At 47.8% G+C, this 22,916-nt stretch overlaps 1 protein-coding gene across 1 annotated transcript in view; it reads right to left on the bottom strand.

Annotated features, from left to right (window-relative positions):
• Positions 1-1,826: 1,826 nt before the first annotated feature.
• Positions 1,827-22,916, bottom strand: part of TTBK1 (tau tubulin kinase 1) — a 67,382-nt gene continuing 46,292 nt past the window's right edge. The window contains exons 14-15 of the mRNA XM_026041708.1: positions 3,403-4,964; positions 1,827-2,262 (exon numbers count right to left, since the gene is read on the bottom strand). Of these exons, the coding sequence (XP_025897493.1) occupies positions 1,836-2,262; positions 3,403-4,964 (1,989 nt within the window). The 3' untranslated portion in view covers positions 1,827-1,835. The remainder of the gene's footprint in view (positions 2,263-3,402; positions 4,965-22,916) is intronic.

Genomic DNA, 22,916 nt, shown 5'->3' with positions numbered 1-22,916 from the left:
CACCTTGACCTACAGGAAACAAACTATGAGCATYGGCAACACTGGTACTGTCACATACAGAGAGGTAATTCCCATCATCTCTTTTAGGTATTTCCCTACTCAGATGCCAAAGGAGTACACTGTTCTCCTGGCCACACCATCACAGCTCTCACATGCCTCTCCAGAATAGCTCCTAAAGATGGGAACTGCTTCAGGGTTCCTCTGGCGCCATGGCCAGGAGTATGGCTACCTATATATATACATATACGTTCAAATGAATCAAGTTTATTACTGTCCAGATTCCTCCATTATCATCTTCCTCTGTCATCTGCAATTATTTACTGAGGCTGATAGTTGCAGCGGCTGGAATGGGTAGATAGAGAAGCCATATTTTCATCCTGCCTTGTGCAAAGCCTTTTCTTAGGCACGACAGTGCGTGAAGCCCAGAGGATTTGGGTATTTGTTTTCGCTTACGAGACACATGGGGAATTTTGCTACTACTTTGAGATCCCATCAGACTCGGACAAGAATTTCTGTGTCAGTCTTCCTGCTTCACACTTGCAAATCCTCCAAATGAGCCTGAGGGCTAAAGAGTCAGGATTGAGTTATAAGAGCGACCTGCGTGTCTGCTCTGGTAACGCTKTTTGGAGAGCACAGCCCTTTCTATTCCATTCACTCAAGAAGAGAAAGACATAGACCCAACTTCTCCAACTCAGCAAGCGCTGTTCTAGGTCGGAGATGCTCAGGACACCCTAGGTGTGCCAGCTAACCTCTCTTGGCAAAGCGGCAGCTTTTAGGCATGTTACAAAATAATTACTTCCCTCCCTGCTGTGTAGGGGACCTTTCAGCCACGGTGCCTAAACTGACAAACACCAAGAGTGTGACAACACAACACAAAGAATTTAGGTGCGAGGGTTGCCCGAGCTAAAGGCATCTGGTGACTATTCCCATCCTTGGGCTGGAGCTGCCTTCACTGCTCTACAGAGCCACAGCACTGACCACGCTCAGGCCTGGAGGTCCCCAGGGAGACGCAGGCTCCATAGGCCAGGGTTTGGTTCTGGAGACAGGAGCTGGTTCCCTCCACCTCCACTGACGGGTGCTCTCCATTGCCCAGCAAGTTGCAGCCCCTACATCCACCTAAACCCCTAAGATCCACCTAAGTCCACCTAAGGGCAGCAGCGCTGGACTCCCCTCTCTGTGGGACGTGTCGGAGCAGGTAGGAGCTGAGAGCATCCCACAAGGCCTGTCTTCCTGGACCTGCTGGCAGAGACCCCTGAGGAAGGGTGAGCCCCCCTGCTCCCCTCAGCTCACGTGCCTTCCTCTTGGCTGAGCTCGTGACGATCCCTTGCTCACGCAGGTGGCAGGAGGTGAGGCAACCCTCAGGGAGAACACGGTGGCCAGGACTGGTGTTTCACCAGCAAAGAGAGAAGAGGGAGCTGCCTGGCGGACARGAGCCTTCCTCTCCAGCAGGCCTCACCCTCATCATCTCCGCTCCCGCTTCCAAAGCCCGGGTCGGCGCGTGCTATTGGCAACGGCTATTGCTAACGGAGAGAGGGGGATATGAGGAGAGGGAGGAAGGCTGGGCACGAGGTAGGGGCCCGAGTCACTGCTGGGGGCTGTGCGTTAGCAAGCGTCAGCCGGGGACAGGGGCTTCCCTTGAAGAAGGCTCCGTGGCTCGGAGGCGCTCAGGCCCGTGGGAGCTGGTGGCGACAGTGTGGGGTGAGAGTGAGTGAAGCGCTGAAGAACGGCTACTGCTATACACCGGGGGCTCCCGCGCGGAAGGCTGTGCTGCAGCATCTCAAGTGTAGCCTATATGCACAAGTTACCCAGTCTCTCGGGCTGGCAGAAGAAGATCATTATCTGGCAGCTGCCTTACTTTCCGAGGACGCCTGCTTTCCTTTGGTTGCTGGGCTTTGAGTCTGATTTTTGCCTCTTTGTCCCTTTTTGGCCACACCAGGCGAGGGCAGGGAGTCTCCTGTCGGCCCTAGGCCTTGTGCCTGGGGCTGAGGTCGGGGGGAAGGTGGGACTCGCTGAGTACCAGTCCCCGGCTTACGCTGTCGACAAGGGGAAGGGCTTTCCTTCCTAGGTGGTAACTGGCTCCTGGGGGTAGCACTGGGGTTTCTTGCAGGAAGGACAGGACTCCGAGGAGGTGCACAGCTAGGCCTCCGTGAGCCGCTTCGTGGAGGAAGAGCACTGGAATTCGGTGAAGAAGGAAGCCGGCTCTGTGTCTGGGTGGGTCGGGAGTCACTGGGGAGACTTCCAGCTGGCCTCTGTGCCTGAAGCCTGCAGGGAAAGAGAGGAGGATGAAGAAGAATTGTTGCACTGGGCTATGGGCTACCATAGCATTGGCATGCATGCTGCTGGACAATCACAAGGTGACTCCAGCAGTAGGAGAACAAGATCTCTGCTTTAGGCACAAGCCAGGTTGTCTGCCAGGCCTATAGCCAGGCCTATGATTATATCTATGATTATATCTCTGCTGGCAAATACATCAACCCAAACAGGCCATTTACCTCCTGTCTCTCAGAGGGCAGGATTTGTTGAACCTGTGGCAGGGCCGGAGCAGCACTTCTGCTCCTGGACTTGATGTCCAGCCACAAGAACAGATGGAAAGTCTGCACTGGGGTGCACGGGACAAGGCTGAATTCAGAAGACCCAGCTCTAACTACATTCCCATGCTTATCAAACAGTGAGATGGAAACCTTTGAAAAGAGCCAGACACAGGGACATGTGTGAAATTTAAACCATCTGAAGGTGGCCCACATCATTGTCCCAGGTCACCACCACTGCCCGTATGTATTTATATATCCTCCTCTCTTGAGCTTTTCACATACTGGTTGTCTTCTGAGGCAATGAGCTCTCTGGGACATCCACTACACACAGTGGGACAGTCAGCACAGGCATATCAGCTCTGTTGAGGCCTCCTGGAGCCATGTAGGCATGACTCAGAGAAGGCTAAGACCTATCTGTCATTCCTGGTTCTGCTCCCTGAAAGATCTCTCTCTCTCAGTCGCACAGAAGTAGACCCCAAAACAGACTGTGCTCTTCACTGAAAATCCAGGGGCCACTTAGGAACTCTGTAGCCCCTGCAGTAGCCAAGACAGGTCTCCCTACGGAGAACAAGGTCCTGCCAATCATGCCACAGAGCTAAAAGCTGAACTCAGGAAAGATCTAATATTAGCAGTACCAAACCATGAAAGGGTTTTAATTGAAGGATGGAAGAATCATGGAAGAGAAGAGGGCCCCAAAGCCAGAACAAGTAAACAGGGACTTGACTCTCTGGCTAGACTGATCTCAAGAAACTGTGTATTTCGCACACAGGTGAGCTGAAATGATAGCAGGAAACAGGACAGGTGAGAAAAGCCCTCACCATGATTCCCGAGCAAGTGCAGCATTTTTCAGTGCTCAGAATCTTGGCCTTACCTGTAGGCAGCAGCTGCATCTTGCAGGGAGCTACACAGCACTGGCATGGCGATGGCCATGGAGCCCTCAGACCTCATTGTCTCTAGCGGTGATTTCATCGGTGTGATGGGCCGAGGAATTCTGCTCTTTGTGCTTACGTGTTTCTCTGCTTTTCCCAGGAGGGTAGCCTTCTCCTTCCCTGCCTTTCTCGGGATGGAGTCATCAGAGTCATGGGTGTCCTCCTCAGAACCAGTGGCTGAAAGGGTTTCTGAGGCCCGCYGCCGTTCATCGCTGGAGGATGCTGAGGAGGAGGCCCCTGAGGCCAGCCTAAGGAGACGGTTTTGCCTCTTCTCCATCACTAGGCGAGCCAAATCAGGCTGCTTCGCCCTCTTATAAAGCCTGTCTTTGGCTGAGAGTGAAGTTGAAAGGTCTGAGCCAGTGTCCTCCTCAGAGAACAAAATGGGTATCCGACTCCTATACCTGGATCCCAGAGGTCTCCTGGGGCCCTGCTGTGGTGTGTCCAAGGGAATTTCTGCTTGCTTAAGGTGTTCTGTTGTGGCTTTAGCCTTCTCAAGCTCGTGTTCTCTGGGAATGGTCTTGCCAGGCTCTTCCAAATCTAGCGGGGGTGCCACTTTCTCAAAGAGCTCCAACTTGTCCTCAGCAGGCTTTGCTGTGCCTGCTGTCTCTGAGGAGATTTCAGCAGGATTAGCTGAAAGTGCACAGCTTTCTGTCTCTGCCCCTTCTAGGCCTGAATGTATGCTTCCGTTCTCTACCAGCACCAGGTTTTCCTCCATCTCTTCTTCAATAATGATCTCTTCAAATGGACCAGGAGGGCAGTAATCCTCATGCCTCATCAGTTGGCCACTGGAAGACATGACATTTAAGTGGGTCTTTTCAGCGATATGCACAAATGTGCGCTCAACTTTGGTGAAAGGGGAGGAAGTYGTAGCCACTGCCAAGGGAGGCTTTGGTTCAGATTTAAGGACAGAGGACAGGGTTCCTGGCTCGGATACATCTAACTGGCTACCCATAGGTTGTGGCCGCTCGCTCTGCGGTGTTAGAGCAGCAAGAGTCCCCAGATCAACTTCTGGAGCCAAGTCTGTGGTCACCGGAGACTTTTTCAGATCACCTGGTGAAAAGAGCACTAGTGTTTTTGAGCCTTCCTCCAGTTCYAGATCCCCATCAGCAGTGGAAGCTCGACCCTTGGAGCCCTTCTGGTCGTCAGCCAGGAGAGTGGATGGTGCACACTCCTGGCTGCGCTCTGTGCTTTTTTGACTCAAGTCACTGCTGGAGCCGCTGTGCATATCAATCTCGTCTCCTACTTCCTCCTCTTCCTCCTCTTCCTCCTCCTCCTCTTCCTCCTCCTCTTCTTCTTCCTCTTTCCCATTCATTTTGAGGTGAGGTTCAGGGGGTTTGCAAGGAGCGGTCAAGACAATATTTGAGAAGTCAACTTTCTTTATCCGCTGGGGTGCCTTAGGCTTTTCCCAATAGTCGGGCAAATCTTTTTTGAAGTCTTGATAAGGCAAACTTAAAGGCACCGCCTTGGGCAGACCATTCATTTCAAATGACTTCAGTGAATATGCCTGTAAAAAGAAAAATACGATAAAAGAGAACAGTTAGCAATCGGACTTTGCCAAGAACATATGAAACACCAGTAAGAAGCTCCAGTGGAAAACATCTAGTCTATCAATCATTCGATCAGTGCCAAACCCAGGTACCGACATTCACCCTTCTCAGCACAGAACCTGCCAGAGGAGTTTCTGGTTAGCAGTTCTTAACCCAGACCTAAAAGAGCCGTTTACAAACAAATCTTGGTGGGGTTTGAGGGTTTCCCAATCTTCTGTATCCCATATTCTCTCTTGCCTTACCGGAGCCATTCTGCCAAGCTTTGCTATGCCCAGGCTGCACTGAACTGCTCTGAAAGTTGAAGAGGCCTCTCCACAATAAATCTGCTTTCTAACCACTTTGCAATACTCTTTTGTTCTGAGAGAAATACTCTTCACATCTCTTTCATGCTCCATCTCCACATTACTCATTCCTCCCTTCTGCTTCCCCTTCCCTCTAGGAACTCCTCGTTCTGTTTTCTATGGGTTTTACTCCTTGTTCTTTCCCTGGTCCTCCGGTAAAGTGATCATTAGAGTAACTCATGCATGCTGACATTGAAAGTATCTCTATAGTCTCTAGCATGTCCAACCATGAGAGCAACGTAAGGACAGAGGAGCTCCTTGTCTGTCTGAACCGCTGATGGGAACATTTCTCCAACTGTGGTCCGTGGAGCAGACGCTGCCCACAGCACATCAGCAGGATCCTCTGACATAATTGCCAATAAGAGCAAGAGAAGAAACATCAATGAGTTCATCCATATGCACACACAGGACCAAACACGGGGCAAAATAAAGAGCAAACGACCATCCTAATGGGGTCTAAATGACAACTGCAGTGGAAGCACTTCACAGAATGAATTTTTAGAAAAACATTTAGGTCATCCTTCAGCTAAGGAGGGTGGGAAATGACAGCCTCTCCCTTAACTCACGCAGGTGATAGATAATGCATCACACGGCACCTTTGGAAGGTCCTAATAACAAACAGAAGAGCTTCAAGCACTGGCTTTTGAAGTGATGCTTTACAGACTCAGAAGATGTTTAGAATATGTATTAAAGTATTTCTGCAGTTCAAAGCTCTTCTTTCATTAAAGCAGGAGCCAGGTTTTGAGGATGTTGGTCTATGAGCCTGAGGTGAGCTTCCCCGACCCGCTCTGCTCTTTGCCTCAGCATGACAGCTCTGCAGTTGGGCCTCATAACATGGTCTTCCTGCTTTTAGGAAAAGAAATCACCCACTTGGCTTCCTTCCTCAGGCAGTTCTTGGAAGCAATACTTGGCATCGTGCTGATCTCCCCACTGAAATGACACCCCTTTGCCAACCACATTTCACTTGCTGCTCTACCTCACTCCCTTTCCTACATGATGTGGTTGGTGGTACAGCTGCAGGGCCTCTGTTTTCTACTTTCCAGGCTGCTCAAACTCATATATAATCCTTAAAAACGGCTCCCTCACTCTTAGCTTGCCTCATCCCAGCTGCTTTCTAGTGCTGCAGTGTACATCCTGTGTAGGACTGCAGCACCACTGCTGGCTGGAACCATCAGGCATCAGACCTAGGTGCCCATGATTCAGCCTTGGCATCTTGTCTGGTGGACTGTTGTAGCATCTTTATTTCACTTTTTCCTGATCAGCTCTTCTGCAACACATCAGATTTTTTTTTTTTTTCCTGAAAGGAAATAGAAGTTTKGGGTGTATATATGGCACTGTGCAATGAAGTTCTGACCCTGAGCTAGATAGCAGGCCACTGCTCTAATACAAATTAGAGTTTTCTCCTTCTGCTCCGGTTCCCCTTCGCTGCTGTTGAYTCCTGCTGCAGGTATCTAACTAACCCTTCATGTAACTCTGGCTGTACAAATTCCTTATGGGACTTAGCACTGGAACTGCCTTCTGTCTGTCCTACCATTTCCCCCGTGGATTTGCTTTTTCCTTTTCCAGGAACTGCATCCTAAGCACCATAGAGATGGCTTGGCTTATACCGATCTACAGAAGACTTGGAGTGTTTTGATGATGAAAATTTACCAAGGAGAGACTCAAAGTGCATAAATAGCCCCAAAAATGAAAAACGAAAGAAGTTATCCAAAATCCCAGCTAAGAGAAACTTTATTGAAAAGACACCTAGGTCAATTTTTTTTTTTTAACACGTATTTTCTTACCTTCACTGCTATCACCATCTGAAAGTGTTAACAAGAAAGAGAGTCCCAGAGCATCAAAGCCTCTTGAAAGTTTTTCTTTAATATCTAATTTCTATGTCTAAATTTCTCTTCCCAGCTTGTGTCCGTTGCAGTTCATCCTTTCAGCGTTCACCCCCGAGAAGAGTTTAGAATCAGCCTCTTACTTGGTAGTTCAAGGAAGAACTCCCTCTTACTTGGAAGTTCAAGATKCTATCCTGATCCTTCTCTTTTTAAAGCTGGACAAACCCAGCTGTCTCTACCTATGTCTTATCCTCCTGGCCTCTATTACCCCAAGGACCCTCTGCTAAGCTCACCTCAGTAGGTCAAGCTCTTGTGCCAAGGAGGGCACAGCCAGTGTGGCCCTCCAGTGTGTGCCAAGAGCGTCTCCAACCCTCATAACACCTGGTTTCCCTTCCCAGCCCTCTCTTAACTGACCACCTCCCTGGTTCTCATTTATCTTTTTAGCAGGTGCTCCCTGCACCGTGTTCCCATGTACCCAAGGACGAGCAGAGTCCACAGCAGACATCCCTTCCCAGAGCCAGAGAGCAAAGGGAGCCGAAAACCAGAACGAGAAACCAAACAAAATAACCCAGCCATCACCAAGGTGCTGCCTTTGATTCTTTAATAAGGTTTTGGTAGTATACAAGCTTTTTTTTTTTTTTTCTTCCTCCCGATTGTCTGGATTAACATACATGGATTTAAAAAAGGCACAAAATCCATTGCACAGCTTCTGTTTTGTTTGTTTTTGATGACATTGCCTGTTCATTGTGATTTCAAGTGTAGGATTTTACAGTACTCTGCAGCATTTACAGCGTGGTCTACATACAGGTAATCAGTGCATGCTTTTATACAGGAGACAGAGTTCCAATTCTCTCTCGGGATTTTTATATACACAATAATACAGTGGCTTTCTTCTGAAAAAAAAGCTTTTAACTGGTCTTGCATGCTCGGTGCGCCAGAAGAATTAGTGCAAGCATATAATACAGTGTTATTGCAGTACAAAAAGGGGGTTCACCTTAGGCTCTAGAGGGATTACATACAGGAAGAATAAAAAGACTCTGGGAAAACAAGCTTTGGACCCCRTTAGTCGTCTGTGTCCTTCCAAACCTGCCCTGCTCACCACGGCCTTTAAAGCTACAGCAGGCTGCTCCTCTCCATCTCCCTGCTGCCCTCCTCCTGAGATGAGCTGCTTCTGTCCTACCAGTTGATGAGGACGACTCAAGGAAGCCCTTCTGTTGCACCTCCTAATGCTGGAGCCCTGCACAGAGGGGACCTTCCTGAGAGCCACTGCTTCAAGCAAACTCAGGTGCCAGTGGATGATGCTTCTCAGACAAATTGCAAAGCAAAACCAGTTACCTACACTCGGGTCTCCTCTCAATAGGAATAACGCCCGTACACTTTCTGGTTGAAGAGTGGTGGTTCTATGTGATTTGGACTCTCCTGCTTGGCAGCAAGGGAAGGGCAACAGGTGACACAAGGTAACGCAAAGGAAGGATATGCTGGTCCCTGAGATTCTTCATGGGAGCTGGAGTCCAAGAAGCAGAAGTCAAGTTCCCCACATGACTTGAATCACTCTGTTAGGTTTGGGAAGAGGCCTTAGTCCTGAGAGATGCAGATGGCAAACAGACTGCAAGAGCTGTAGTCCAGTCTTCTCAATATCAGCTTCACTTTGGAGACTATCAGGACCTTATCATATCCTGGAAGTGACATTATCCTCTGCCAACACAGACTAAGCTTATTTGGGACTGGGAGACGTGGCAGGATTTACAGTAGTGACTGGAAAAACGAGAATCTGAGTTTCTGAAGCAGCCTTTTCCTTCAAACTATCATCAGATGAGGTAAAAGTAGCAGGGGTCTTAGAGCTGCCAGGCTTGCTTTCAGGATCTCCATGTTCCAGGAATCAGCACCATAAATGTCAGAGAGATGTTCTTCTTTCCAGCATCTTACCATCAAATGATCCAGAAGCTTTCTCTTGGTTTTTTTTTTTTTTTTTTTTTTTTTTTTGTTTTTTGTTTTTTGTTTTTTGTTTTGTTTTGTTTTGTTTTTCCTTGGTGAACATGACAGTCCAGTCCAATGCCGGATGAGTACTCTGTTCCTCCCTATTTGTGCTCTTCAGATGCTGTTAGGCTTGTGCCAGTTTTCCTAGCATCTTGGGTGGGTGCAATAGCGTGGTAAAGGTGCTACATCTGCAATTATCTTCCTAAATGTGCACCTACCAGTCTCTCCAGCAAGTGCCAGCACAGAGCTACTTGTCTGGGGAGGCCGGTGGAGCACCTCGTTTTTATCACTCAGAAAAGACGCAGAAARTGGCCAGCAACGTGGAAGGAAACGATAATCCAAAGGCTGTTCTAGCCCCTAATTGTGAAGGCAACTTCATAGCAGCAAGAAAGGAGAAACATTCCGAAAGCCAAACATCTTCCTTGGGCATAGAAATAACCCTAGAGCAGCGGTGCTGAACAAGAACCTGATCTGGCTTTTCTTGGGAAGGACCAAGCTAAAGGGGCAGGAGCCTCAAGGAAATCCTCCTCCTTGGACTCGCGATTTGCTGTCACTGTGTTTCATGTTGCCACATCAGCAGACTGCGCTCATAGTTAAACCGATGATGGGGTTGTTGGAGGAAGCCCTGGGGATTCGTGTGAGGCAAGTGAGGTAACCAACCTGAAGCACTTTGTGTATGAAAAAATAAAACCTCCAAACATAAAGCCATTTTTCTTCTGAAACGCTAGAAAACATGCAAGTGAATGTAAAATGGGGATTGCTTTCAATCCCCAGGTTACATGGTTAGCAGCTTGTTCAAAATGTACATTCATCGTAATATTATTCCCTCAACGGTAGGAGTAATATAAAGGATTTGCAATACATCAAATAATATTTAGAACATTTCCCATAAATTCATCTTTGTGCTGTCCTGTGGAGCTGCAAATGCAGATCTGTGTTACAGCGACCCAGACACGAAGCACATGTTACCAAAATGCAACCAAAAAGGAAGATGGCATAGCAATGATCAGCCTTGGCGCGTTTTCTTTAATATCTTGACATTACCCAAAATATATGTTTGCATACTAATAAATTAGGTGCCAAGTGGCAGCACCGTTCCTGTCACCAGAATGCTCTGCCACCAGCTGGTAGCACGTAGAGGGGTGTGAATGCTGCAGGACACTGCAGCAAGAGTGGGATGGGGCAGGGCGTGGAAATCATTTGCTCAAGCCTCGGGCTTGCAGAGGGGGCCGGTTGGGCCACCAAGGCAGATGCCCCCACGCTGGTGCTTTCCAACAGCCCTCTGAGCACGTGGATGTCAGCAGGGCGGCCCACTGCCACGGGAATGCTTCTCTAAGGCCTGACCATGCATGGCCATTGGTGCTGCACGTGGGCATCAGGAGCAAACAGGGGACATACGTGCAGCRAGAAAGGGAAGCTCCACCAAGAGCYACCCCAGTGCCATGGGGRCAAGAAGCCCCACTGGGCTCTCCTTGAGCAGCCTCTACAGTAACTGTCATCTCCTCCAGTCACTCTGGGGAGGGAAGGCAACTACAGGGCAACCAGAGCAGGAAGAAGGACATCCCTTGTTCTCAAGTTGAGAAATATCTTGGGCAATTTAGCCACTAGCAACACCAAGAGGAGTTGAGAGATTTGCAAGTTATTCACACTTTTTTTTTTTTTCAGGAAATGCAACTTAGTTTTTCTTCAGACAGCCTCTTGGAGCCCTTCTGTTATTGCAAAGCAGAACTAGACAAATGCATGACAGCTACTCCACACAGTCCTTAGTTACTTGCCATCAAAGGAAAAGAGGGGAAAAAAAGAAAGAAAAGGTTCTCTTCTGAATGTTCTAGGATAGCTGGACTTTTTCTTATTCTGTGTGGGAGAATCTCAGAATGGTATCCATTCAAGGTAAAGCTCTGAGGTTGGCATGAAAACACCTCGATTAATAAAAYGAGTCACCCAACACTTTCACTTATCTATAATAAATTGGGTTGTAAGCAAGGAACTATGTGGCTATAATGCTAACGTGGTGGGACACCACGAAGACCTCCACCCAGGCTAAAGGAAGAGATGCCAGACACACTCGACAGGCATCCTGGACATGCTCCAGCAATCTCTCCACATGAGCAGTGGAAAAAACTCCGTCTATCTTCAATCTTGYACCACTAGTAAGCATCTAAATCCCCAATACCCATAGCACTGAACACTAATTGATGGAGGCAAGATAAGGACGTGCATTAGAAAACAGGGAAAGGACAACTCACTTTTTTTCAGTGCTGGTTTCTGATCCTCAGTTCAACAGAATATCTTGTTCTTACGCTACTTGCTAGCAGAGGACTAAACTTGAAATGATTATGTTTTCTTTCATTCATCCATTTACACAAAATCACAGCACTACATTCAAATAATGCTTTTTTTTTTTTTTTTTTTTTTAGAAGAGAGATCAAGTGGAGTTCCTGGCTATTTGAGGGTCAAAGAAACACCTCAGCAATATGTTATATTTGGACTAGAGGTCCCAACATCCTGACAATTTCTACTTCAAGGAACATTGTTCTGTCTCCTGAATTTCTCCCCAGGAATTCAAATTCTCCTGTCTGGCTTCATCCTATGAATCCTCTGAAGAGGATTTATGTGCAGCTCTCCTGCTCCAGAGGTCCTTGCGAGGCAAACAGCACAACTATCTCGTGTGGAAAATACAGCGCTCGGGGGATCTTTTGGGTTAAGTGGCTAGAGTACAATGCCTATTAAGTCATAAATAAATATATATATATATAGCATGGGTACTATGGCTTTTAGGATCCTTTCTGAATAAACTCTGGGAAGGCTGAGATGTTATGCAAGCAAATGACAAATGAGGTAGTTAAAGGCTCTGCAGTGAACTCTTTGGAAGAAATGCCTGAAGCACAGGGTAGAGCCATCTGCTGAACAGCATTTTTGTTTTTCCCCTCTCAGCACTCACAGAGGAGAGTGCTTAGAAAAGGAGATGTGTATTAACTGGCTTTAGAGTCATCTTTGGGAAAGAAATACCATTCCAAGCATTGAAGAGTCACTCAACCTCTGAGCCTTGGGAGGAGGGCCAGAGAGCTGCTGAGGATAATAKTACTTGTCATCAACAATCAATCTGAAACAATACAGCTCTTTCCACAAGTCCTGTGTGCAAAATTACATGTAAAAATGAGGTTTTTTTTGCACCAAAAGGGAAAAAAATAAAAAAAAAGGTTGACAGGTTCTTACAAAACATCTCACAGAAGACTCAGTTTCTTACTGCTGCAAAAGCTACTAGAGAGCAAACTCTTAGAGCAAGCTGCCAAAAAGGTAATATCTGGATAACGGAAAAAATGTGGGTCTTGTTTAAACCAAGATGCTTTGATGGCCTAATGCCTGTGGCACAGTCTAAGGAAAGGGAAAAACCTGTCATTTTCTGTGCCAAACTGAGGAATATCTGTCCTTAGGTAAAATACTCATCACGCTGGGATTTCCACCTAAGATAGGGCATGAGAGGAAACCTTAGTCAGTTRAAGTTTAGAATTAATGAACCAAGTGACACCTCCTGTTGCACTTAAGTTATCCTTCTGTCTTGACTGCTTGAAATATCCCTATTTATGTCTACTTTTATTTGGATCCCCCTCTCCATTCCCAGGTGGGGGAATGGAGACAGACATTTTTTCCATGCCAAAAACGGTGCGGATTAAGAATTTTAGGGATTTTGCTAACTCCTCTCCTGGGAGTGGGGGGTATCTTCCACGACCATCTTTGAAATCAAAGTTCCTTCAACCAACAGGTCCACTGTTCCTTACATGGTTTTCATGTAGAGTTCAGGCTGCTCCAAGCCAAGATGGGCATTGTTTTTCACTGTTTCCTCCAAGGAAATCAGGCAAAGGAAATGCAAGAAGCTGGCCAAGGTGCAATAGGGAATGTGTGGTGCAACACGAGATCAGCAGTGAGGTGCCAGAGACAAATCTGGTGTATGCTTGGGAGCAGCAAAGGCAGGGACCCTGGAGGAGCAATTAAGGTGAAGCAATGAATGGCAAAGGTGAGTCTGTGGAGTGGACAGGCACAGGAAACAAGGGAGGGGTAAAAAGGAAGGTTTGTCTTTGTTGAAGAGCTAGTTTGGGCATGGCAACCAAACCTACAAGAGCTGCAGGGTCGGTTCTCGAGCAGTGCATCAGCGACAAGGAGGTGCTGCCTGTGAGCACGTGGTCATCGTATGCAAAGCCCAGCAGCATCGTGGGGCTGCAGCTGACTGCTGTCCTTGCACTCAGGAGTACACTGAAGCATCAACTAACGTGCTGGCAGCAACATCTCTGCCCCTCAGGAGATGCAGGAGAAGGGCAGATCCCAGAGGAGAGCATTAGTCAGCCCTGGGGGCAGCTGCCTTACCTCAGGCCAGTCTGCAGCCAAATGCCTGAGGCCAGTGCTCCTCACCATGCTGTGGAGGTCACAAGTACCAAAGCCCTTCAAAGCTCAGATGGTGCCTGCTGCCTCCCAGGCCTGCAGGAGGGAATGTGCACCGAAGCTCTTGTCCTCAGCAGAGTCCCTAGTAAATGAAAGGCATCTAGAGCAGCTTCCCAAATTCTCTCACAAAGTCATCGGGATGCAGGGTTTGGAGACATGAGCTGAGCTGCCTCTAGCCTTGGAGACCCTCGAGGAACCACCACAGGAAGAGCAGCAGCTACAAGGAAAGTCATCTCTTGGCGTCAACGTCTTTCACGCTGAAGGAAAGCAGCAGCCCACGTTGGAAGGCTGTAGGCTTCCACAAGGACCCTGAGCCCGAGGAACACAACTTTTGGATCAGTGTGTCCCCTTCGGAGCAACAATCTTACAACAGCCCGGGCCATCAAAATGCCTGGGTTCAGACCCACCACACAGAGAGATGGACAGAAAGCAAGAGATATTCCTCATAACGAAGAAAAAGTGCCGAGACGGGCCTGGATCACCCTTCTGGCTCTCACAGGACATTTCTACTTCACCCACTATCAACACTTTAATTAGAGGATATTTAAACAATGACAGAGGTGATGCAATGTAACCCTTCCACTTACCTGCCCCTCAACACTGGCAAAAAAAAACAAAAAAAAAACCCAAAACAAAAGCAAAAAGCCCTTGGCAATGGTGGACACAGGTGCTGCCACACATGGAGGAGCAGAAGGGGACGGATGGGATGGCAGGGATGGGCACACGAGGGTGTTTTTGGGAGAGCCAGCACTTCTGTCCCCTTCCCTGGCACACAGGCCTGGAGCCTTCCATGTAAATGGCTGTGTGACACCTGCTTTGTGCTTTCTATTTTCCTTTGATAACTGATTTTTTGGATATTTTTACATTTATCATTGAAATCATTACGAAAGTAAGATAATCAATAAGAGGCATAAAACACAATTCAAAGAGGGTTTTTAGACTTGCACTGTAACTGCTTTTAGTATTAATTTATTACACTTCCGTAAGTATAAAAAGAAAGCTATTTTCACATTTCTTGTATTATTTTCCCGCTATTGCTTAGTCATATGTGGATTCTGGAGTACTTGTTACAGCATTAGATAAAGATGACAGAAAAAAACTTGCAAACTGACTATTTATAAAGCCCTTTTCAAACTAATGCAACAAAAGGATTCCGTTTATTAGTGCCAATTATTTTGCCTGGAATTGATTTTCAGAAGCCAGCCAGACCATTCTGATTACAAAATAAGCCTTCCCCCCAAAGCCAGGCCACAGCAGCTTGTCCCATGGTTCGAGCACAGAACCCAAACGATGTTTAAACTGGTTTGCTTTAGAAATACACACCCTAACTGAGAATCTAAACAGGGGAGGGTATTCAGTGCATCTTTTACTAAGGCATTTCAGTGAATCATCACCTACCTATATCTTTCAAATAAGGATCGTGTTTCTGGTTGGAGCTTAGCTAATTTATCTCTTTTCTCTTCCAGCAATTTAGTCCGTATCTTTGCCTAGCAGATTAAAGAGTCTTTCATGTTCTCTGCAGGCTGGTATGTCTAAGCAGTGAGCACGTCACTTATGTCACTTAGTAGTTTGGTCTTTAAGGACAGTCTTCTGCAAGCTCATCCCACACAGCTGGTTTTACAGAAACTCCTATTTCTTTTCCTTTCTCAGGTGATAAGAATTGTTTTAATTTTTTTTTCCATATGGACCCTACTATTGATCTCACCAGTACAGAAGATTCCCCTTTTCTTGATAACCAGGAAAGACTTGGACTAGCACTGAGAGAAGGTCAGTAAATAAGGAGCCCTAACAAGAAATATCCCTGTTTGTAAGTGATACTGGTATCTAGTATGCTTTGCCTGGTTAGCTAGATCTCAATTTATTAATAATTTTAATGAGACAGAAGCTTCACTGAAGTCTGTGCAAGTCAACTATCAGTCAGATATTTGATCTTGTCAGAAGAACAGTACCAAATTTATTTGGCAGGAGTTTTATATAAAATAATGAGTAGTACTGGGTAGATTACTGCCCTTTAGGGTTTAGCACAGAGCTACATGTGAGCTATTTATTGCATTGGCCAAAACTGTCAGGTTAGAGTTTACTATCCTGTCCTGATATCTAATTATCTTATCTTGTTTATTTGCCTTTTCTTTCTGGAAAACTATTCTTTTTTTTCTGTTTCTACAGAATTTCCTTCCTAAAACTGACTGTGCCAAGTGAACATCATTTCAAATCTCCTTCTTCCCCAAACTCCCCTTTCCCCAGAACTTGCTGTTGCAGCCAAGTCAACTCTACTGACCAGGGGAAAAAYGTCCTGCTCGTTTCCACTCACCTTTGTAGAGCAAATCAGAAGGAATCAAGTCACAGGAGTGACCGTGGGAAGCTGCCAGCTGTGACTACCCTGACGTGAGCAGGTGAGGTGAGCTGCCTCAGCCACCTCCATCCCCRCAGGCAGGCGGATGCCTCTCTGTGTCCTGGGAGATGCTCGATGACCATAGCAGGTCCTGGGAGCTCCAGAAAGCACCATCTCACCCTGCCTGGGACTGCACTTGTAGCTTTGCTTAGAGAAGCATGAATCTGAGGTTAGGAGATGTTGGGCAGCACTGCTACACCTGCAGAAATCTGTAGCTAGAGGGAAGCATTCACCATAACTCTGCTGGAAACATCCTACCTGCTCAATGCACCACCGTGTTGCTACTTATAAGCTTTCAACTCCCGGCCCTCATATTGCTCTCCCAGCTGGCAAAGTTCTCCATCTGCTTTGCTGTCTACATCCCGGGCTCGCCTACTTTTTGTAGAGTATTTTTCCTTTTTGACTCGCACTCTCCTAAAGCCCTATGCACCAGGACCCTCTTCTTTAAGCTTAGCACCCATAACACCTCATCTCCTGGAAGACCAGACCAACAGATCTGTTCAACAGGASACAGAGGCTACATCACCTTAAATACAGAAGATCTCCAGACAACCTAGTGCTTTAAGCAGCAACTATACTGACAACGGTGATCTATCCMTGCAGATCAGGGAAATAAGGATACTTGGAACAATTTAAATCAAATTTGGTCTCCTGTCACCTCTGAGATTCAAGGCATTTTCAGAGAAGAGCTCCAGGGGCTCTGCACACAACGCGCTGAGGCCAAAATTCCACCACCAGGGGTGACCTAATTAGTACAAAACAAAAATAAAAACCCCCCAAAACCCAGAAAGTTGGTGTTGCTCCAGTATAAAGCAAAATCCTTCTCTGGGCCAAACTGGTTATCCTGGGACAAAGTAAGGCTTTGCCATCCTTCTGAGGTTCTAGAAAAAYGGCAGAATAATACTTAATATTCCTGAAAGTTCCTTTTTTTTKTTGTTGTTTGTTTGTCTGTCTGCTAAGAACAGGTATTCTGGGCTCAGTGTAATTGCCAGGTTATTTCTCAAATGAGATCAGTTATAACGGGCATTTCCAAGCAAGGCCAAGAAGCAAGGAGGCCAAAAGCCAGAGGTGCCTAAAATCTCYGGAATTTAGAAATAGCATCATATACAGCTGGATCAGTAAGAAAATCCTTGCTATCCAAACTCGTGACAGTCTGAGCCTCTGGGGGAAGGCAGGCAGATTGGGAGCAGCTTAGGCATGGCCAACAGACAACCTGGTTCATGGTCACGGAGTAGAGGCAAAGCCAGAGATGGAATGATGTGGTTGGGAACAAAACTGCAACGAAAACAAGGCAGAGGGACGGCTGGATCCAGAGCCAGAGCAACCAAGAGATGCGTGAACGTAACTCCACAAGAGGGACAAACCCTGAGGTCCTGCCCCAGGTGAGCTTCCAGTGCGAGGCTGCCTGCATCGAGATGGAGTGAAACGGCCTACGGCTTCGGCCACCGAGGMAGCTCGACCCGAGCTGCGTGGGCAAGGCGGCGCCTCGGCCTCCCTGCTGCCGCCGCAAGCTGCGGGCGCGTGGGGCTGGCGTGGGGCCTGCTCGCCAGCACGCGGCGCGGCCGCCCTGCGCTCCCTGCCCCGCGGCGAGCGGCCGGCGCGAGCCCTGCTCTCCACCTCGGCAAGAACGGCCTGCTTCACCACGCGCGTTCTCATCCTCGAGGAGGCCGCAGCCCCTTGCCCAGCTTGCCGGGAGGTTTGGGAAGGCAGATGGTTGCAGTCTCGGTGGGGTCTGGTCGCAGGGGCTTTGGAAGTTACAGTACCTTAGGCCAGTGTTGTCTGGGATTCAATATTGCATTAAGTGGAAACACGTTTGTGGGCAGGTGGGCTCTATTATTGCATTACGGAGGCTGCAGCTTCCCTGAAGGGCCTATGTTTTGTGTGTGAAGCGGGCCCACACCTGCTGGAGCTGGGACCTGGAAATGCGCAGGACGGAAGGCATGAGTCTGTGGTTTCCTGCCGCGAGGGGCAGGTGCCTGCGGTGGGGCATGCGCACGGGGCTGCTCTCCGCCGAACGGCTGCGCTGTATGAAAGTACCACCAGCGTGAGGGTAGTGCTCTGTCTCCAGGGTTGAGGAGGAGAAAACGGAGGACGCCAGTCTTCTCAGGGGGCTGTACCTCGGGAGGGAGTGCTGAGAAGGCCTGTCCTCCTCCAACTGAAAAAGACCAAGAAGAGTGGAGGAAAAGGTGTCAGGCAAAGACTTGACTCGCCCCTGGTTTGCGATGCGCATGCTGCAGACATCTTCGCTGGCGGATGGAAAACGCTTTCGCTCTACATGGGGCCTTACCTACTCTCCTGGGTCTAAATATTCCCAAAGATCCTACGGACACCAGCGGAGCCTGCAGTTACAGCGGGCCTGCCTTGCTTTCCCCAGCCACACGGGAGCGGGAACGATACTGGGGGCACGTGGGCATCAGTCCCCTCTGGCTACCGGGAAAGGTCTCTCTGGGCCACGCGCCTCACCTCTCCGCTCCTCTGGCTTCGCTCTATCTCTGCCCTTTGGCTAATCACACCTCTTCCCTACAGGTACCCAGCAAATTCAGAATACACTTGGAAACCACGTGTAGGAGAACACAAAAGCCCTGTCACTAAAATCATTATGTTTACTTAACACAGAGGGATTCCCAGGGGCCCTCTCATGGGCTCTTCCTAAAAGCTGCCCCGGGGCAAAAGCAACTTCGGGGGCTGTCAGTGGACACCCCTGCTCGTGGACATCCCTGCTCTTCGGCTTGCACTACTGACTTGCCAATAYGCACTTACATGGAGCTACACTGAGGGAGCAGGGGGAGTGTTAATGTCTCCAGGGTTTGGGGAGCAAGTGGAGGACAGGCAACATGTGAACAAGCAGGCAGGGTGTAATTATCTGCAATCATTTCAGTGCCACAGGAGGGCACGGGCACAAGATAAAGGCTTGGATCCCCTTTCTGGGATCCTGGCATGGCAAGGGAAGGGAAAGCACCCTCAGAGCTCGAGGTCTGGGTCTGTAGCGTGGTGAGATCCCCGCCCAACTTCCCTCTACACAGTGAATGAGGCAGAGAGGCAGCACAGGACTGATTTGCAAAAATGCTAAGCTCTTCTACAGTTTTCCRCCTGTGCTAGGCAAAGTGTGCCTTTGTGAGGATGCACAGGCCTCCACCTCCAAGACAGATCCTTTTTCAGATCATTTTTCCTGGATTTTTTTTTTCCATTCCAAATCCATCTCCTTCCTTGTAATACATTCCTTTGGGGAAGTCTCCACCACAAAGGCAATATAATAYGGTCTTTTCTTAAGCTAATACTGCCCTGACTGAAAAGTCACCCTTGTAAACAAAGCCTGGGAGGAGAAGCACTGAGCATCAGCCTCATCACTTGTCTACCACCTACATCTCTCTGCAGCATTTTGGGGCAGGTACCTTATCTTCCAAATTGTGGAATTCTGTCCAAGAACTACTTATCTTGCAATGGGCATTAAATGTGAAAAGCAATYATTCACGTAGTCCTAGATGCATCTCACTGCACCGAACAGATGTGCAGATAAAAAACRTGCAACACTGAGGCTCAGTATCTGAGAGTGACAAATTCTGGAGAACAACTACAATTTCTCCTTATAGCAAGCATTTCTGTGCTTGCACAGCGTAGAGATTTGGTCCTGGATTTAGTATTTGTAAGCTGCACAAACAAGCACAATGGCTTTCATATTATTAGATTTTAAGTTCGGGCGGCAACATAATTGTAATTATTGTTTCTAGTGCATACAGCATCTCCACATGGTAAAGGTTTCTCGGACGCAAAAGGACAGTGCCAGCTATTTGGATACCCCTCTTGTACAGCACGGGGCGAAGCAGCTCGTGCCATAAACCTGAGCCATGCCATAGAGGGGCAAAGCCCCAGCAAAAACGTTCAGGTGCTGCTGCCTGCAGGCTTAAATCGAAGTTACAGACATGCCCCATCCATTAACTCATGGCCTGATGCCTAAAGGACAGTCAGAGCTGGAAGGGCTCCTTTAATCCCACTGTTGGCAGCCACAAGCCTGGATCTCCTGCATCACATCTACCCTGCTCTGTTTGGACAGGAACCCTAAGACACCTCTCATGGGAAAGCTCAGGGAAATGTGACGTTAATAGAGCTCAGTGGGTCTCAAYGGAAATGTTAAGTGTAATTGAAAATTACTACTGAGCTTAAGCTTTTGACTTCTGTATCCCCTGCATTTCATATGCATACACTAGCTTTATTTCTCCTGTAGCATCGTCCTTGCCACAGCTGCAGGCCACAGAATCGCCTTGGCCACAACAGGTAACAAGGGCAGTTTTATGGGAATTAAACTGGACTGAGGGTCAATGTGAATCTACCTCCTTTTTCGCAAATGCTCATTTCTCCCCGCTGCAAAATGGTCCCTCAGGTCCCTTTGGATTAGCAGCTCACACTAGGTGCTGTAGAAGGGAAAGGAAACCATGACACCTAGCACCTTTTTGTACCTTCGTTTCCCCAGCTGATCCGTTCTGCCCAGTGCTGTGCCTCTGTTGGCCCACCTTCTTCTGCTTCTTATCCATTGCTTCAGCACTTTCTTTTCCATTTCAGAGCCAGTAAAGTGGTTGTTTTTGCCCTTTCCTCCTGCTTTCTACTTTGGGAGTACTCTGGGGTTGCCAAGCACTTCACTCCCCACTGCTCCAGCATCTGGGGCCACAGGACCCAAGATATCATCACCAGGAACCCCTCTGAGCTTTCCCTTTCCAGTGTAAATCAAACTGTTCCTTCAGGTAACAGACCTGGGGTAATCCCAGAGCTCTACGCCATGTAAGTCCAAAAGGCAGCACAGATCACTCAAAGAGTGAGAGCCCTGGTCTTGTTGTGAGACACATTTTTCCTCTTTCTCTTTGCCCTCGTGCGAGGACCTAAGATCAACAGAGGGAGGCAGTGACATAGTGGGACCACTGAAGTGGTCATCCCCCCCAAAAAACATGCCTAGATAGCACCAAGGGAGATTTTTTTAAAAAGGATGATTCAAAATACACATTTAAGTGTATTTAAGGAGACATAATCATGTCCCTCCACAGTGTTCTTGACTCTGGGAGATGGRACTGGAGGCTCAGGGGAGACCTCATCACTCCCTACATCTACCTGAAAGAAGGTTGTAGTGAGGCAGGGGTCAATCTTTTCAGCAAAATAAAAACCTATAGGACCAAAGGAAATGGCCTCAGGTTGCACCAGGAGAGGTTTGTGTTAGATGTTAGCAAAAATTTCTACATGGAAAGAGCGGTGAAGCCTTGGAAGAGGCTGCCCAAGGAAGTGGTGGAGTCACCGTCCCCGGCAGCGTTCAAGAAACGTATAGATGAGGCAGACGAAGAGCTATGGGTTTGCAGGCAGGGYGGTCATGCTTTTACAGCTGGATCTGATGATCTTGAAGGTCTTTTTAGTCAAGTTTTAGACATTTTTTTTCCAAAAGTTTTGWACAATGCCAAGAGCACTAGCAGAAAGGGAGAATCAGCGCCAAGAAACACCCGTGTTCACAGAATTCCTAAGTTTACAAGCAATTGTGTTTTTTTACAACACAGAAGCTAGAATTAAGTTGTTATCGTCGTCAAATCTACTCAGCATATTTGAGAACTTGAATAAATCCTTGAACCCTATTGCTAGCTCTAGATATAAATGTTTTTGATAGCAGGAGGAATCCTATGCCAGGATTAACATGTAAACACAAGTTCTGGTTCAAGATTTCCTTTACTTATTTTTTTTCATAACTCTTTATACAGTTTTATCTGCATGTTACTTGCATAACCATGAGGAGCGACTGGTTACTACATTACCAAAGTATATATGAACAAAATATATATGAACATTAAAGTCTAAGAGTCCTGTTGAACAGTCCTGGCTGCCTGCTGAGCTAGTGAGCATCCCAACACCTCGAGCCAGCTGTAACCCTCTGCCTTGCATGGGAGGTCAGGCCCCAGCATTACTGAGATTGATCAATAGTGATTTTATAGTGATATTGATGTGATCAATAACCTGCTGATCAAAGGGCTCAGCCTTTGCTGGGCAGTGCACAGAGGGAAGGGCTTGTACTGGACTGGGTTTCATGACAGTCCTGTTGGTCTTCCATACCCAGGCTTCCCGGGAGATCAGTGTTCCACTGCTGTTGCCTTGTTGTCAGCTGGACCTGGAGGATAGCTAACGTGTGAGAATTTTGCAGACAGAAGCTTCCCCAGGCCGTTCAAAGCTCTCCAGAAATCTCTTCAGCACTTCATTTTCCCTGCAGCAGCGCCCACACCATTTCACTAGGGCACCACCACCTGTCACCCCTGCACTGCAGCATCCTTCCATAATCCGTCCCACTCCAACAGATTCAGACACGTAGTAGTAGTGCCCAGTGAAAGGATCCAGGACACCGGGACAAGTTGCCCAGGGGCAAAGGGGCATTTAAAATCCTACTCGACATGGCACTGAGCAACCTGCTGTTCTTGACCCTGCTTTCAGCAAGGAGGCTRGACCAGATGATTTCCCGATATTCCTGCCAACCTGAACCATTGTGGCATTCTGCGATAATCCAGCAGTTGCAGTCTTTTCCAAGGAACAAGTAATGGCTCATGTACTGTAGGAACAGAGGAAATCATCAAAGCAGGGATTACTCCCTTGCTGTAGACACTGACACCAAAGCATGCCCACCTACTTTAAAGAGAACAAAGAGATCCCGAATCCATACAAGAAAATCAGTGGCCTTAGGGATGGCAATCCTGCATTCAGTGGCATTTTTACCTATCTTAAAATCTCAGTAAAGATTCAAAGAAGAGAAAGATAAACTCGTGAACACACTATCTAGTCCTAGTTTCACACAGACCCAGAGGATGCCCAACCCGCTAGCAGACACTGAGGCTTTCAATATTTCCATTAACCCGTGGTCAGCTGCTCTTTTCCGTCATCAAAACGCTAGTTCTTACCAACTGTCCCTCCATCTCTGCTCTACTG

This window comes from Nothoprocta perdicaria, unplaced genomic scaffold (assembly GCF_003342845.1).
Source record: "Nothoprocta perdicaria isolate Ctin4 unplaced genomic scaffold, notPer1 scaffold_290, whole genome shotgun sequence".
Lineage (NCBI taxonomy): Eukaryota > Metazoa > Chordata > Aves > Tinamiformes > Tinamidae > Nothoprocta > Nothoprocta perdicaria.
The sequence above is the reverse complement of the archived record's forward strand: the minus strand, read 5'-3'. Positions and strand labels throughout refer to the sequence as shown.